At 54.1% G+C, this 13,390-nt stretch overlaps 1 protein-coding gene across 2 annotated transcripts in view; it reads left to right on the forward strand.

Annotated features, from left to right (window-relative positions):
* NGEF (neuronal guanine nucleotide exchange factor) overlaps nt 1-13,390 on the forward strand; it is a gene marked incomplete at its 5' end in the record, with an annotated part of 79,843 nt that overhangs the window by 55,069 nt on the left and 11,384 nt on the right. For both annotated transcript variants that reach the window (XM_082631323.1, XM_082631324.1), the window contains 3 exons: nt 9,615-9,775; nt 11,046-11,198; nt 12,485-12,614. In XM_082631323.1, the coding sequence (XP_082487449.1) occupies nt 9,615-9,775; nt 11,046-11,198; nt 12,485-12,614 (444 nt within the window). The remainder of the gene's footprint in view (nt 1-9,614; nt 9,776-11,045; nt 11,199-12,484; nt 12,615-13,390) is intronic.

Consider the following 13,390-nt stretch of genomic DNA (forward strand, 5'->3'; position numbering starts at 1 on the left):
GGGATCTTCCCGGACCGGGGCACGAACCCGTGTCCCCTGCATTGGCAGGCGGACTCTCAACCACTGTGCCACCAGGGAAGCCCCCGTTTATCATTTTTAAAGTAAATCTTTTGGATAAATAATTTATGCACCTGATATAAAGTTGAAACAGAGCAAACAGAATTACAGCGAAAATAGTTTCCCCCGCCAACCCCTGGCCCTCAGGGCCAGTATGTGCGTGCTTGTGCGTGTGTGTTTGTGTGTGTTACACAAATGGTAAACTCTGTGTACACTGCTGTGTGCCTTGCTTTTTTGTTTTACTTAGCAGAATGTTTTGACAGTATTTCCAGATCAGCCCAGAGTTCCCCATTCTTGTTTTTCTTTTCTTTTCTTGCTTTCTTTTCTAGCTTTATGGACCTCCATTGTTTATGATGTTCCATAATTTACTTAACCAGCCCCCTGTTGATGAACTGCAACTAGAAATGTTATGTATCAAGGATGTTCATTGCAGCATTATTTATAGTAATAAAAGACAGGTCTGTACAATGGGATACTATGGGAATTGCTAAGTGGAACTGTTGGGTTAAAGATTACATACTTTTTAAATTTTAAGAAGATATTGCCAAGTTGTCTTCACACTTCAGCTGTATGAGAGGGTGCTGGTTTCCTATCACCAGTGTGGTACAGCATCCAACGAGTTTATCTTGACCAGTGTGCAAGATCATAAATGATACTGTGTTATGGTTTTACTTTGCATTTCTCTTGTTGTGAATGAGGCTGGCCATCTTTACAGGCATGTGTCTTTTAAAATTTATGTCTACTTTAGTGTGTACTTTTTTGTAAGCTATCTTATTAACCAGGTCATCTTGAGAAAACGTAACAATTGGCTTGTGATGTGTGTGAGTTTGCCAAGGCTTGGGTTTGGGCAGCTGGTGGTATGGAGGCACATTGGGCCCCCCAGGGCCTGCATGCCAACTCACATTTAATGTGTGATCCCTAGTTCCACAGCAACCCCGGGACTAGTTGAGATCACCCTGGGTGACGCTGAGGCCCTGTGGCCCCCGTGGAGGCCCCTGGTCTTGGCACTCCTTGCATTTCCCGCACTGACTAGAGACCATGCTGCAGCAGAGCCTGGGCTCTGAAATCTGACTCCATCGTAATTATTTGAGGATGAGAGAGAGGCTCTAGGGGCTGCTTCTTAACTAAAAACCTTTTCGGAGTCACTTCTGTCCACTCTAATGCCTCTGGGGTATGAATTACTCTTCTACCGCAGACGTGAGGAAAGCTTTGTGCGTGGACAGTAGGATCATGCGAGAAGCAAGGTCTGGTAGGGCAAGGATGCAGATCCACCCAGGGTGGCCGCTGCTGGCAACAGAAGGGCTCAAGGCCCAAAGCAGAGAGTAGGCACAGCCTCTGACGGAGGACACCGCTCCCCGGCTCCAGCTGACATCCCCAGAGGAGAGGGGAGGCAGCTCACCTGAGTGGCTGGGGCAGCCTCAGGCCCTCGGGGGCCACGGGTTTGTCTTTCGGGTCTGTGGTCTGCACAGGGGCTGAGCATCTTGAGCACAGGGCTCAGCCTACAGCCAACCAAAGTGGTCATAGCTCCCACCAGCACAAGGGCACAGAGCCTGGACTGTGACGTCCCATGGCCTCTAAGGCAGCCTGAGCCCGAGGAGGGACCCCCCCACACAAACCCCTTGGCATTCTGGCCCAGCTTTCTGTCCATCTCCTCCCACCCTCCAGGTACTAACAGCAAAGTCCGGCATTGGGCAGGTGCCCTAACGCTTAGCACTCAAGGTGATAAGTACAAAAGAAAGGTACCCGGGGAGGCTTTGGGACTGGGGGCCCCCAGCCCTGGCACCAGGGCTCTTCAGGCTCTGACATGCCTCAGAACCACCTGGGGATCTTGTTAAAGGACAGGTTATGCAGGGGGCTGGGGAGGTTCCTGGGAATCTGCATTTTCGCAAACACCTGTGGTCGCGGGACCAGGCTGAGAAATGCTGGGTTTTTTTTTCCTTTTTGCCTGGCTAAATCTTGTTGGCTCTTTGACTCTGACAGCCCCTTCTGGAAGCCTTCTCTGGCTGCCTGCCTGCCTCCCCATCTCCCCCTGCCATGGCAAAGCCCCCTCCCACTCCACCGTGGGCATCACTGCAGAGCTGTCATTGGCTGTGCCCAAGCCACCTCCTCCCTGGTGTGTCTGTGTCCTTCTGTGTCCCCAGCATCAAGCCGAGCCACTACCTGGAGGTGGCTCTGGGCACCTGTCTGGCATGAATGAGGTGGGGAGGGCAGGACAGCATCACGGACCCCAGCCCCCTGGCAGCTGTGGTCTCCTGAGCCGGTGACCTCCCAGGGGCAGGGATCAGCTCTTGGTCATCTCGGGAATCCCCAGTGCCCTCAGCCCCCAGCCCCCAGCTCTTGGGAGGTGCTCAGTAAACATTTGGAGTTTCCTGGGTGCTGCACCCAGGCCAGGCCTTTCAGGAAGCCACCTGGTAAAGGAGATGGGACACCAGACATTCAGGCCAGCAGGAGCCAGGGAAGGAGGACGAACGACGGGCACAGCTAACAGTGTCCTTGTAAAGAGACACAGACGGCCCCGAGGGGGACAGGCCTGGGAGCCAAGCCTTTGGGTGGAAGCTGTGAATCGTGGGCACAACTCACCCACCTGTACGACCCATCGACCCGACGCCAGGCCTGGTTCGCATTTGAGCACTGGGTTAGAGGTTTTCTCTTAACGAACTTATGATCAAGCACCTACTTGAAAGCACCATGTAAAGCTAAAAAGATGATTAAGAACCTGGAAAGAACCTAGGGTGGGAAGGAAGTGACTTCTGCATAAATAACAGCAGACCGAGACCGACCTGCAAGGAGAGGGGCTGCCAGCCTGGCGCCACTGCAGGCCTGCAGGCTCACAGGAAAGCCCGGGCATTTCTGTGGAAGGGCGTCTCTAGCAGGGCAGTCAAGACACAGAGCCCTGAGGTCAAAAGGATGGGGTGCGAGCCTTGGTTTTGCCACTCACTGGCTGTGTGGCCTCAGCACTCTCATCTGCACAGTGAGGATGGTTGGGTGACCTCCAGGATTGCGGTGAGGATGGAGGGAGGTGACACGTTGGAAGTACTCAGCATTACACCAGGCACGGGTTAGGAGTTGGACAAATGGCAGCTGTTACTATTATTTGCCCGCTGGTGCCATTTTTCTGATAACCCTTCCTAGACAAGGTGGAGAGAACAAGGACGTTTATAGCCACTGTTTACCAATGAAGTGTCACACCCATCAGTGTGTCTCAGACAGGAAGGTACTAAGAGAGAAATGTAGCCAAGAGTTTCCTCGATTTGGAGAGGAAGTGATGCCTAAACTGGCAAAAGGGCATCGGGGAGTGCTCAGCAGATCTTGCAAAACAGCCTTTTCCTCCCCAGTGTGATTTTTTTGGAAGCAGTACATGCTGTTTTACAGAATATTGATGAACAGTGATCATTCTGGTCTGAACCTCCCCAGTGACCTGGGAGCCTACTGCAGAGAATGTCTCCTTTCTCTGGACTCTGGTCCCAGGCCTCGTTTACAGCAGTTTGGAATAATGTCTAACGTTGCCTTGTTCCTTGAGGGATGTGTGTCCTGTGTCAGGAGGGGCCCCCTACCCTCACCCTCCAGTCCATGATCTGGGCTGCCATAACAGAATACCTCAGACTGGGTGGCTAACCCACAGACATTTATTCTCATAGTTCTGGGGGCTGGAAGTCCAAGATCAGCGTGCTGGCAGGGTTGGTTTCTGGTGAGGCCTCCCTCCTTGGTTTGCAGGTGGCCACCTCCTCACTGTGTCCTCACATGGTCTTTCCTCTGTGTATGTGCATCCCTTACACAGAGGTGTGAGGTGTCTGTCCCTCTTCTTGTAAGTTCACCAGTCATATTGGATTAGGGGCCCACCCTTCTGAGCGCATTAACTGTAATTACCTCTTCAAAGGCCCCATCTCCAAATGCAGTCACATTGGGGGTTAGGACTTCAACATATGAATTTTGGGGGACCCAATTCAGTCCATAACAGGTGGGAAAATGCAGGCTACCTGAGAAGATCCTTTCTGTACATCTGGTCAGACAAGAGCTTAGTCCCGGCCACTGCAGACAGTCTGTCCTGGAAGGAACCTGGGATGCAGGAAGAGGTGAAGGTGCCTCCTGGGACCCTTAGGGGTAGGGGGATGCTTTTGCTTCCTGGCTCTGCCAATGACACACCAGACAACAACAGCAGTGAAGGGAGGTGGTGGGTACAGCGTCTGTCCTCGGTCAGCCCGCTTTTGTCTCTGACCCCTGGTGACTCAGGCCACACAACAGCATCATAATAAAGGTTATGGCATCAAAGATCACTGTGAAGCATTCACACCAAGGCCAGGAAGCCGAAACCAATCCAAATCGGGATAGAATGACCACACACGGGGTCCACAGAGAATCTGAATTGTAAGGTGGAGACGGTGCAGGTAAAGAACAAGGCAAAGGACTGTTCAGCCTTGAGCTTCGCTGATGCTGTAAGAAGGAAGGACCCATACCAATGGGGACATCAAGGTGGAGTGTGGAGGCCAATGATGTGAGCTGCCTGCCCGGACCACGAGGACCCGCGTCGGAAAATGAGATACCACAGGCTGAACTGTCTTAGATCACGGGAAACTGGGGGTCAGTAAACTGAGTTCTTAACGGACAGTGCTCTTTGTGTGTTAGGGGCTGTTTTTTCACTTTCTTTGATCAGAAGCAGACTTTTCTTGGTGTCCTGGCTTCCTCTTTCATCCCCTTGCTGATGGGTCAGGGTCTCTTCTGTTTCTTCAAATGCACTGCTTGACTAGGGTGATCCAGGTGGGCCTGACCCAGGGCCACTCCGGTCCCAAGGCTGCGTGAGGGCCCTGAACCCAAACAGCACCGAGGCCTGGGCTGCGTCGGGAGAGGGGTCCTGGTTCTGTGCATCTATGGGGCATCTTCTGTTCCGTGGGGTGCGGGGCTGGCCTGGGGTCTGCAGGCTCGGAAGTTTCTGGACTCCCCCAGGGAAGGGGAGATGCTCACCGACCAAAGCTGGACCCTCTCAGCTCAGGAGACTGTGGCGATGGTCTCAGCTGGAACTCCGGTGATTTCTCTGATACGTTGTTTCCTTTTTTTGGAGAAAAATCTAAGTTTACTGAGAAAAATATAATCCAGTTCTTCCCAAGCCTGTGGGGAGACAGGCATGGCTTCTCATCCACAGGCCGGCGGGGGAAGCGGCAAGAGGAAGCGGCGAGCGCACGTGCGGAGCCCAGGAGCATCGAGCGGCCCCGGGACTCCGCAACGCAAGGCTGTGTGGTGCTGGTCCACACGGCGGCCAGCAGGGTGGACTTAAGACTCTACACAGAAGCCTGCTCTGTCCCCACGTGACCCCCCTAGTGGCCTGGCCTCCAGGCCCCTCCCCCAGCTCCCTCTCCACCACCCGTCTCCCACCTCCACCTGGTGTCCACACCCCTGCTCTGAACGGGTCATACTTTGGCACTCAGACCCAGTGTCACCTCCTGGTACAGGCCCTCCTTGACCCCTCTGGCTGGAGCTCCATCGGTGAAGCACTTGAGGCCCTGTGAAGACGACACACAGATGTCGGATGGATTACGACCCCAGACATCTGTCTGCCAGGTGCTTTGAGATGGGCCGGCTCCAGCTGGGCCTTTCCTCTGGGGACTGTGGTCCTCATTCTGCACACGTGGAAACTGAGGCTTAGTGGGACGAAGTGATTCTCTGGCTAACTCCAAGGCCGAAACCTTGACAGCCCTGCTCCTCGGCGGCCTGTGGCGGACACCAGGCCCAGCACAGCCCTCACTGGCTGCAAAACCACCTGGACTGGGCCCCTCGAAGAAAGGTCCAGAGCTGACCGGCTCTTACCCTTGGCAAAGAACCCAGGAGGGAGTTGGGCTTAGCAGCAGCGGGGTTGGAAAAAACCCAGGAAGCATAACATGACTGTTGGCAGATACCAAGTGGAATAATCCAGCACTAAGCACCAATGGGAGACCAAGCTGTGATTCGGAAAATTCGGGTCCATCTAACCGAGCTCCCGAGGATAACGGTCCTGTGTGAGCCCTGCAACCCGGCGGTGGGCAACGCGGGGCCTTAGCCAGCCGGGCCGCAGAGCAGTGGCTGCTTTCACCAAGGAGGGATTCTCTGCAGTAAGTAACTCACACACACACACACATACACACACACACACACACACACACCACACACACTCACACTGACATATACGCAGTCACGCACACAGTCACACACGTATATACACACTCTCATTGCTCACACACACCTCTGCCCGTCTGCTTGTAGCATCCCTCACACCCAACGGGATGCATTTTACTCCTGTCTGCTCTGCCTTCACTGCCCTGGGATGGAAGCAGGGAGTTTGCTGTGTTCACGGAGGAGGAGTGCCGGGTGCCTGGACCAGTGCTTGTCGGCGTTTGTGGACGAATGAATGAACGAATGAGTGGATGGGTGAGCAGGGCCTGAGTCCCTGTTGGCTCCACACGCCATGCAAAGGCTTGAATGACTGAGAGTGAAAATAACATTGATGAGGAAAAGACGACCATATTGATGTGGCAAATAGTTTGACATATAAAGACAAACACCCTGGAAAACAAAAATCCACGGATGACTAGTCGCCTATAAACGGAGAAAGGGGGTGAGTTTGTGGTGAATGGGCACAGCCGGGATCGAGGAGCAGTGATTCAGGCCCAACGCCCGCTACATGTCAGCGGCTGAGAGGCCCACCTGCCACTGCCCGGCGGCCCCCGACCCCTCGTCCTCCCGGGGACCAGGATGGTGATGCTCTCAGGGGTCTGGGCACCTTTCCCACGTGTGATCCCACAGCTGTGCCTCACAGGCGTCGCTCAGGGAGACGTTTACCTGCGGGGTTGCATCCTGGGCACGGTGGTGTTTTCCCCTCTTGGTATCTGCAACACTCATCTGTCTCCGTTTGGGGTGTTTTGTTTTATTTCTTTTAGTTATATTTGCTTAGAACTTGCAAGCTGTAATGGCCTGACATTTTCTTAAGAAACTTAAATCTAGCAGCAGGAAAGTGATTTTTGTTTTCAACGTCTGTAACAGAGATGCTTCCAGGAACTTCCTGCCCAGCGCGGTCTCAGCCTTGCCAGGCAGGGCTTGGCTGGACGTTGGCGGAACAGAGGGCGGGGCCTTCCGTGCGGAGGCCTCAGCTCTGCCGTGAGTGAGGCCGGCGGGATGTGCTTTGTGTGGTTTCATATCTTTAAGCAGACCGAGCATCTGTGACTTGGGGACAGTTACAGAGAGGCCGCCAGCCCGTTTCAGTGCCTCCTCTCACTGTGTTGAGTGAGGCACAGACACTAGGGGACTGGTGGGCTCTCCTCTGATGGCGGCCCACGGTCTGTCATTTGTGGGCCACCCTGGGGTGAGCTCTGTATGAACTTCCTCAGTGGTGGTGGGCAGTTTTATGCTGTTAAGCATCCCCAGCTTACAAATATGTCGCTTATTTTAAAGTGCTTTGCCAGGTTGGCTGTTTGCCGGAGCTTTGCAGGGAAGCAGCAGAACGGCTGCCCAGCAGGCCAGGCCACCTGCAGACACCATTGAATCCCAGCTCTGCCTGCGTCTAAGTCACAGGGGTGCGTACTGGTGGGCCGAGCCCAGAACTTGGAAAAACCTTGGGTTGCATCTTCCACACCCTCCAGCAGTAACTTTGGGGCATTACTTAACCTCTGCATCTGTTTCCTTTTAGTGAAATGTGAGCTTCTGTGTGTCCTTCCTGGGGGACCAGTGAGGATGGAACGGGAAAGCGCCTTGTGTGTTTGGAACACGTGCTGGTCCTCCCTCCCCCTTCCCTTCCCTGTCTCCCTTCCTTCGACCATCCTTCCTAGCCCCGGGAGCACTAGCTTTCGTGGCCAGAGCCTTGAGCCCTGCCTGGGTCAGGGTTCTGGCCAGTGGGAGGATGGAGGACCCCAAAGGGAGTGAGATGTGGGGTGGTCGGGACACTGGGAAGGGACCAGGGCCCCCTACACTCATCGCTGTCCCATCTCCCAGCCCTGCTCTGTCTGTCTGTGTTTGTTTCCTGGGCCTGCAGTAAGAAATGACCACAAACTGGGTGGTAATTTACTCTCCCCCAGTTGTAGAGGCCAGAAGCCTGAAATCAGCGTGTTGGCAGTTCTGCCTCTTTCCACTTCTGGGGGCTCCTGTTCCTTGGCTTGAAGCAGCATCACTCCAGTCTCTTCCTGTGTCCTCACATGGCCTTCTTCCCTGTGTGTCTGCCAGATCTCCCTCTGCATCCCTCCTGCAAGGACACCTGTCGTTGGATTTAGACCCTCAATCCAGGATGGTCTCCTCACCTTGACATCCTTCACTTACATCCGCAAAGACCCTTTTGCCAAATAGGTTCACATTCACAGGTGCTGGAGCTTAGCATGTGGACGCAGCTTTGGGTGGGCGCACAGTTCATCCCACTACACTGTCCCTTTTGGGCAGCCACCGTGGGCCCAGACCTGAACCCACCCTAACTGAGGAACAGCAGAGAGAGATGGGGGAGAGGAAGGTGAGGGTGGTCTCAGGAAGGGTCAAGGGTTTGCTTGAGAGTGAGGAAGGAGGGTGAACCAGCAACTACTGCCCTCGCTTCACAGATGACACATGAGGGAACAGAGGTCCGGTTAGTTTGCTGTTTCATAGACTCAATAATCAGGTGATAAGCATGATAGAGAATGAAGGCACCTCCAAAAAGCTTATCAGATTATAGATTTCTTTCTCTGTCTTTTTTCTCTCTTTTTCAAAATGAAAATTGCTTTATCGATTACATTATAAAATAAGACCATGGGGCTTCCTTGGTGGCGCAGTGGTTGGGAGTCTGCCTGCCGATGCAGGGAACACGGGTTCGTGCCCCGGTCTGGGAAGATCCCACATGCTGCGGAGCGGCTGGGCCCGTGAGCCATGGCCACTGAGCCTGTGCGTCCGGAGCCTGTGCTCCGCAACGGGAGAGGCCACAGCAGTGAGAAGCCCGCGTACCGCAAAAAAAAAAAAAATAAGACCATGAAAGAAACAATATATGTTCAGTCTTCAATCTTTAGACAATTGAAAAGGTAAAAAGAAAAGGGTAAAAGTCACCCCCAAACTCCACCCCCTACTGACACCTGTGGTTGACATTATGGCCTGTTTCCTTCCAGACACTTTTCTGGGCATGTAGAAGTGGGGTCCTTCTACTGCTGACTCTCTCACCCATTCCGCACCAGGAAACAGTCCTGAGTCACCCTTAGCAGCTTTCGGGAGCCCAGCAGATGGCTGGCCCCTAGTGTTTGACCTTGTTCCGTACTCGGACACGAGGCTATCTCCGGCTTCACTATTGTGAGCGGGGCAAGCGGTCTTGGCCGCAGATGGCAGCGCCCTTGCCAACGCAGACCCCGACAGCAGTCTTCTTTCACTTTTAAAACCTTTGCATCCAGGGGCTTCCCTGGCGGTCCAGTGGTTAGGACTCGGCGCTTTCACTGCAGGGGGCACAGGTTTGATTCCCGGCTGGGGAACTGAGATCCCGCAAGCCGTGCATGGCGGCCAAAAAACTAAACTAAAATAAAACCTTTGCATCTGTCTGAGAGCGGGGGGAGACGAGTCCTGGGTGCTGACCGCTGGCCCTCCTCATGTCCCAGGCCATGTTCGAGCTGGTGACGTCCGAGGCCTCCTACTACAAAAGCCTGAACCTGCTGGTGTCCCACTTCATGGAGAACGAGCGCCTGAAGAAGATGCTGCACCCGTCCGAGGCGCACATCCTCTTCTCCAACGTGCTGGACGTCATGGCCGTCAGCGAGCGGTGAGCCTCCGCCCCGGCCCTCGTGGGGCCCCTTCCTGTCCCTCCTCCTCGCCTGGGGCATGTCCGGGGCTGGTGGCACTGCCTGTTAACTCTGGCTTCTCTGCTTTTGTATGTTTGAGATTTTCTGTAATAAGATATAACTAAATACATAGATCCAAAGATCTCCCAGCAGCGAGGCCCGTTGCGTCCCCCTGGACAGGACGGCTGCCTGCAGGTCCCTCCTGGCCACGCAGGTGCTCCGTGTGTCTCCCACACTCAGGCACATCAGTGGCGAGTGTCATGACCTGGTCCGGGGGTGTCCGTGTGAGCTTCTCTTTATCCTGACCTCACAAGGCCCTGGCTTGGTGTGTGCGGGGCCTGAGACCCTCTGAGGGCCAACGCGGAGCACGGTCCTGGATTTACACTTTTCTCGTCTCCGGTTGCGTGGTGTTTGCAAGAGTGTGTGGAGGTGGCGATTGGGACTGTACTTCTTTTGCCTAAAGAAGGATGGGATGAGCTTAAGTGGAGGAGGAATAGACATCTATTGACTGATTATTGCAAAGAAGAAATGAACTCCAGTCATGCCGTTAGGATAAAAGATCCATTTACCCTTTTCACTGTAGCCTGGGGAGGTTTGCAGCTAAAAGTGCAGAACTCAGCTTTTATGAGCTGGTCCGTCCCCGCCTGTTAGATGTGAAATAGCACGCAGGCAGCAGCAAACCCACACCCGTGTGTGGCTCTCCATGGACCCTCCCGAGTCGGTCCCCCTCCACATGGACACCCCACCTTTCCGTTTGCAGCCCCCAGATCCTTGTGGCAGCCCCCCACCCGGTAGGCTCAGGAAGGGGAGAGCTGACTGAGACCAGAGCAGCCTCGGAGACCCCTCGGTCTCTGCCGCTCACCCCCACTGGGGGAGGGGTGTCTATTTATTTTTGTATTTATTTATATTTTATTATGGAAAATCCCAAACATGGAGAAGTAGAGACACCAGTGTCACGAGCCCACACTTCAGCATCTAGGTTCTGCCACGGGATCACTCTGAAGCAGATCCCCATCATCATCTCACTTCAACTGTAATCGCATCAGTATGGATGTAAAAGATGAGGTCTCTCCCTTTTAAAAATGCTACTGATGTCACTACCCACCTCAAAAACTGAACAAGTAATTCCGTGATGTGACGGAATGTGCCCCCCTTGCTGGGACCTCCTCCTGTCGTGTCGGTTGGTTTGGTGGAGACGTGTCCCGAGTCTCCGCAGCCAGCCACCCCTAACCCAGCCGCTGCCCGCTGCAGCTTTCTCTTGGAGCTGGAGCGCAGGATGGAGGAGAACATCGTCATCTCAGACGTGTGCGACATCGTGTACCTCTACGCCGCCGACCACTTCTCCGTCTACATCACCTACGTCAGCAACCAGACCTACCAGGAGAGGACCTACAAGCAGCTGCTGTGAGTATGGCTGGGCAGCGGGGCCATCGCGCAGGCGTGGCCCCGGCGGCCCCCTCCTCTTGTGCTGACACTGAACTGTGGTCCCTGGGTCTCTGCTTTCCCAGGACAGCATCCAACTCCGGCACGTTCTGGGGCTTTCGGTGTCACTAGGGAAATGTTGACCCCGGGACAGTCAGCCATGGCGCCCACTGGACCTGTGTCCAGATGGCCGTGCAGAGCTCTGTGAGGTTTAGAAAAGGGAGCTTGAGGCCAAGAGGACAACTCGAGGCCCAAGACGGCAGGAAAGTGGTTTGAGCTAGAGACAAGGCAAGGGTTGCGGGGAGGGAGTCTTTTTGGTGGTTCTCCAGCAAAGCGCTTGAATTTACTAATCTGCCCATGTTGTAAACTTTCTTGGGGTTTCCGTTGATGAGAGAGTTTTTTAATTAACTTCCCTCTTTTGAATTCTTCACATGTCTGTACCACGTTTCAACCACAGTTTAACCAGTGATATGTTCTTAGCACACTCATGGGCACCAAAGGGCTCTCCGAGTAGTGACCTCTGGACGTTATGCTTCGTTGGGTCTTTCCATCCAGCCGTGTAGTTCACTGGGGATGTTTTAAAGTTTGAGTCTTCAGGGGTTTGGGTATTTTACATTTGGGGTTTGAAACTGGGATTTGAGGGAATCGGGATGCCGGTTTTGAGGACGAACATTGAGAAGACAGTCACACAGGAGAATAGGATTCTAGACGTTGCAGTGCCCAGGGGTCCACTGGTGTGGCCCGTGAGAGCAGACTCGCTGGGCCTGAGTGCTATTTCCCTAATGACGGGCAGTCCAGGGCCCGCGTCTGATCTCCAGCAGTGGTTCCCACTGCCCAGCCCGTCTGCAGACGAGACATCCCCACCTGGCAGGAGTAGCACAGGTTCTCCCTGCAGCCGTCTCCAGCCTGCTGCCTGCTCCTGTCATTACGTGGGTTTACCTTGCCACCGTTTCCTGCTTGGGTAAATCATCGAATTCTGCGTCTGATTCATAGTCTTGGCCACGCAAGGAATTCTTGCCCTCCCACACACAGCATATTTTGTTTTGCTAAGTCTTCATGGGCCTGGCGTGTGAAGTCACTATTGTTATTTGACTTGTACATGAACAGTTTATTTTCCATTAAAAAAAAGAGAGAGAGAAGAGAAGAAATCGATGCGTTTTCTGTGCTTGTGGGCTGTCTGGTTCTTAGGGGGCTGAGGACGGGGAGGAACCCCCTCCGATTTGCGCCTCCCATGAGCCAGAGACCTACTCTCTTGTCTGTGTCCCCAGCCAGGAGAAGGCAGCCTTTCGGGAGCTGATCGCGCAGCTGGAGCTGGACCCCAAGTGCAGGGGGCTGCCCCTCTCCTCCTTCCTCATCCTGCCTTTCCAGAGGATCACGCGCCTCAAGCTGTTGGTCCAGGTACCAGCCTCTCTCTCCCCTGACACACGCTTCTCCTGCTGCAGGCTGTTTCCTTTGGTCATTCCAGGCTGGCTTTCTATTTCCAGAAGTCCATTTGTTCCACAAATCCTAATTAAGCTCCTACTGTGTGCCAAGCAGTGGGGGACTCAGCCCCCGCTTCCACAGAGCCACACTCTGGGGGAGGGTGGGGAGAGATACACACACACACACACACACACACACAACCAGGAAGTGGTCATGGCTGAGGACGGTGAAACAGAGTGACATGATGGTGGTGACTGCCCACTGCCAGTCGGGGGATCAGGAAAGACTCGGCTGAGTGACATTTAAGCTAAGACTTGGCTGACAGGGAGGAGCCATTCATCTGACAGCTGCTTATGCAAAGGCACTGGGGCAGCAAGGTTCACAGACGGGGCGGCCAGCGGTGAGCTGGGGGAACATGATGGGAATGGGTGTGCAGATGTGGGCAGAGGCTGATCAGGGGCCTAAGGAGCCAGGTAAACATTGGGTTCTATCCTCAATGTGATGGGGAGTCATTCCATCTAGTTGACGCTGGTAAGAGCTCAGAGCAGCTGCCGTGTGGAGGGTGTCGGGCAGGAGGGCCAGAGTGGAAATGGGAGAAGGGGTTAAGGAGCAATTCAAGAAAGAAAGGTGGGTTCGTGAAGGCTGGGGTGGGAGATCCTGGAGGGAAATCAGTGAACTGAGCTGTGCACTTGCTACTGTGAAGAGAAAGGGAAGGAGACTCTTCAGTTTGAGCGGCTCAGGTGATGGTGCTG

The sequence above is a fragment of the Mesoplodon mirus genome, assembly GCF_964341445.2.
Source record: "Mesoplodon mirus genome assembly, chromosome: 8".
In the NCBI taxonomy this organism is placed as follows: Eukaryota; Metazoa; Chordata; class Mammalia; order Artiodactyla; family Ziphiidae; genus Mesoplodon; species Mesoplodon mirus.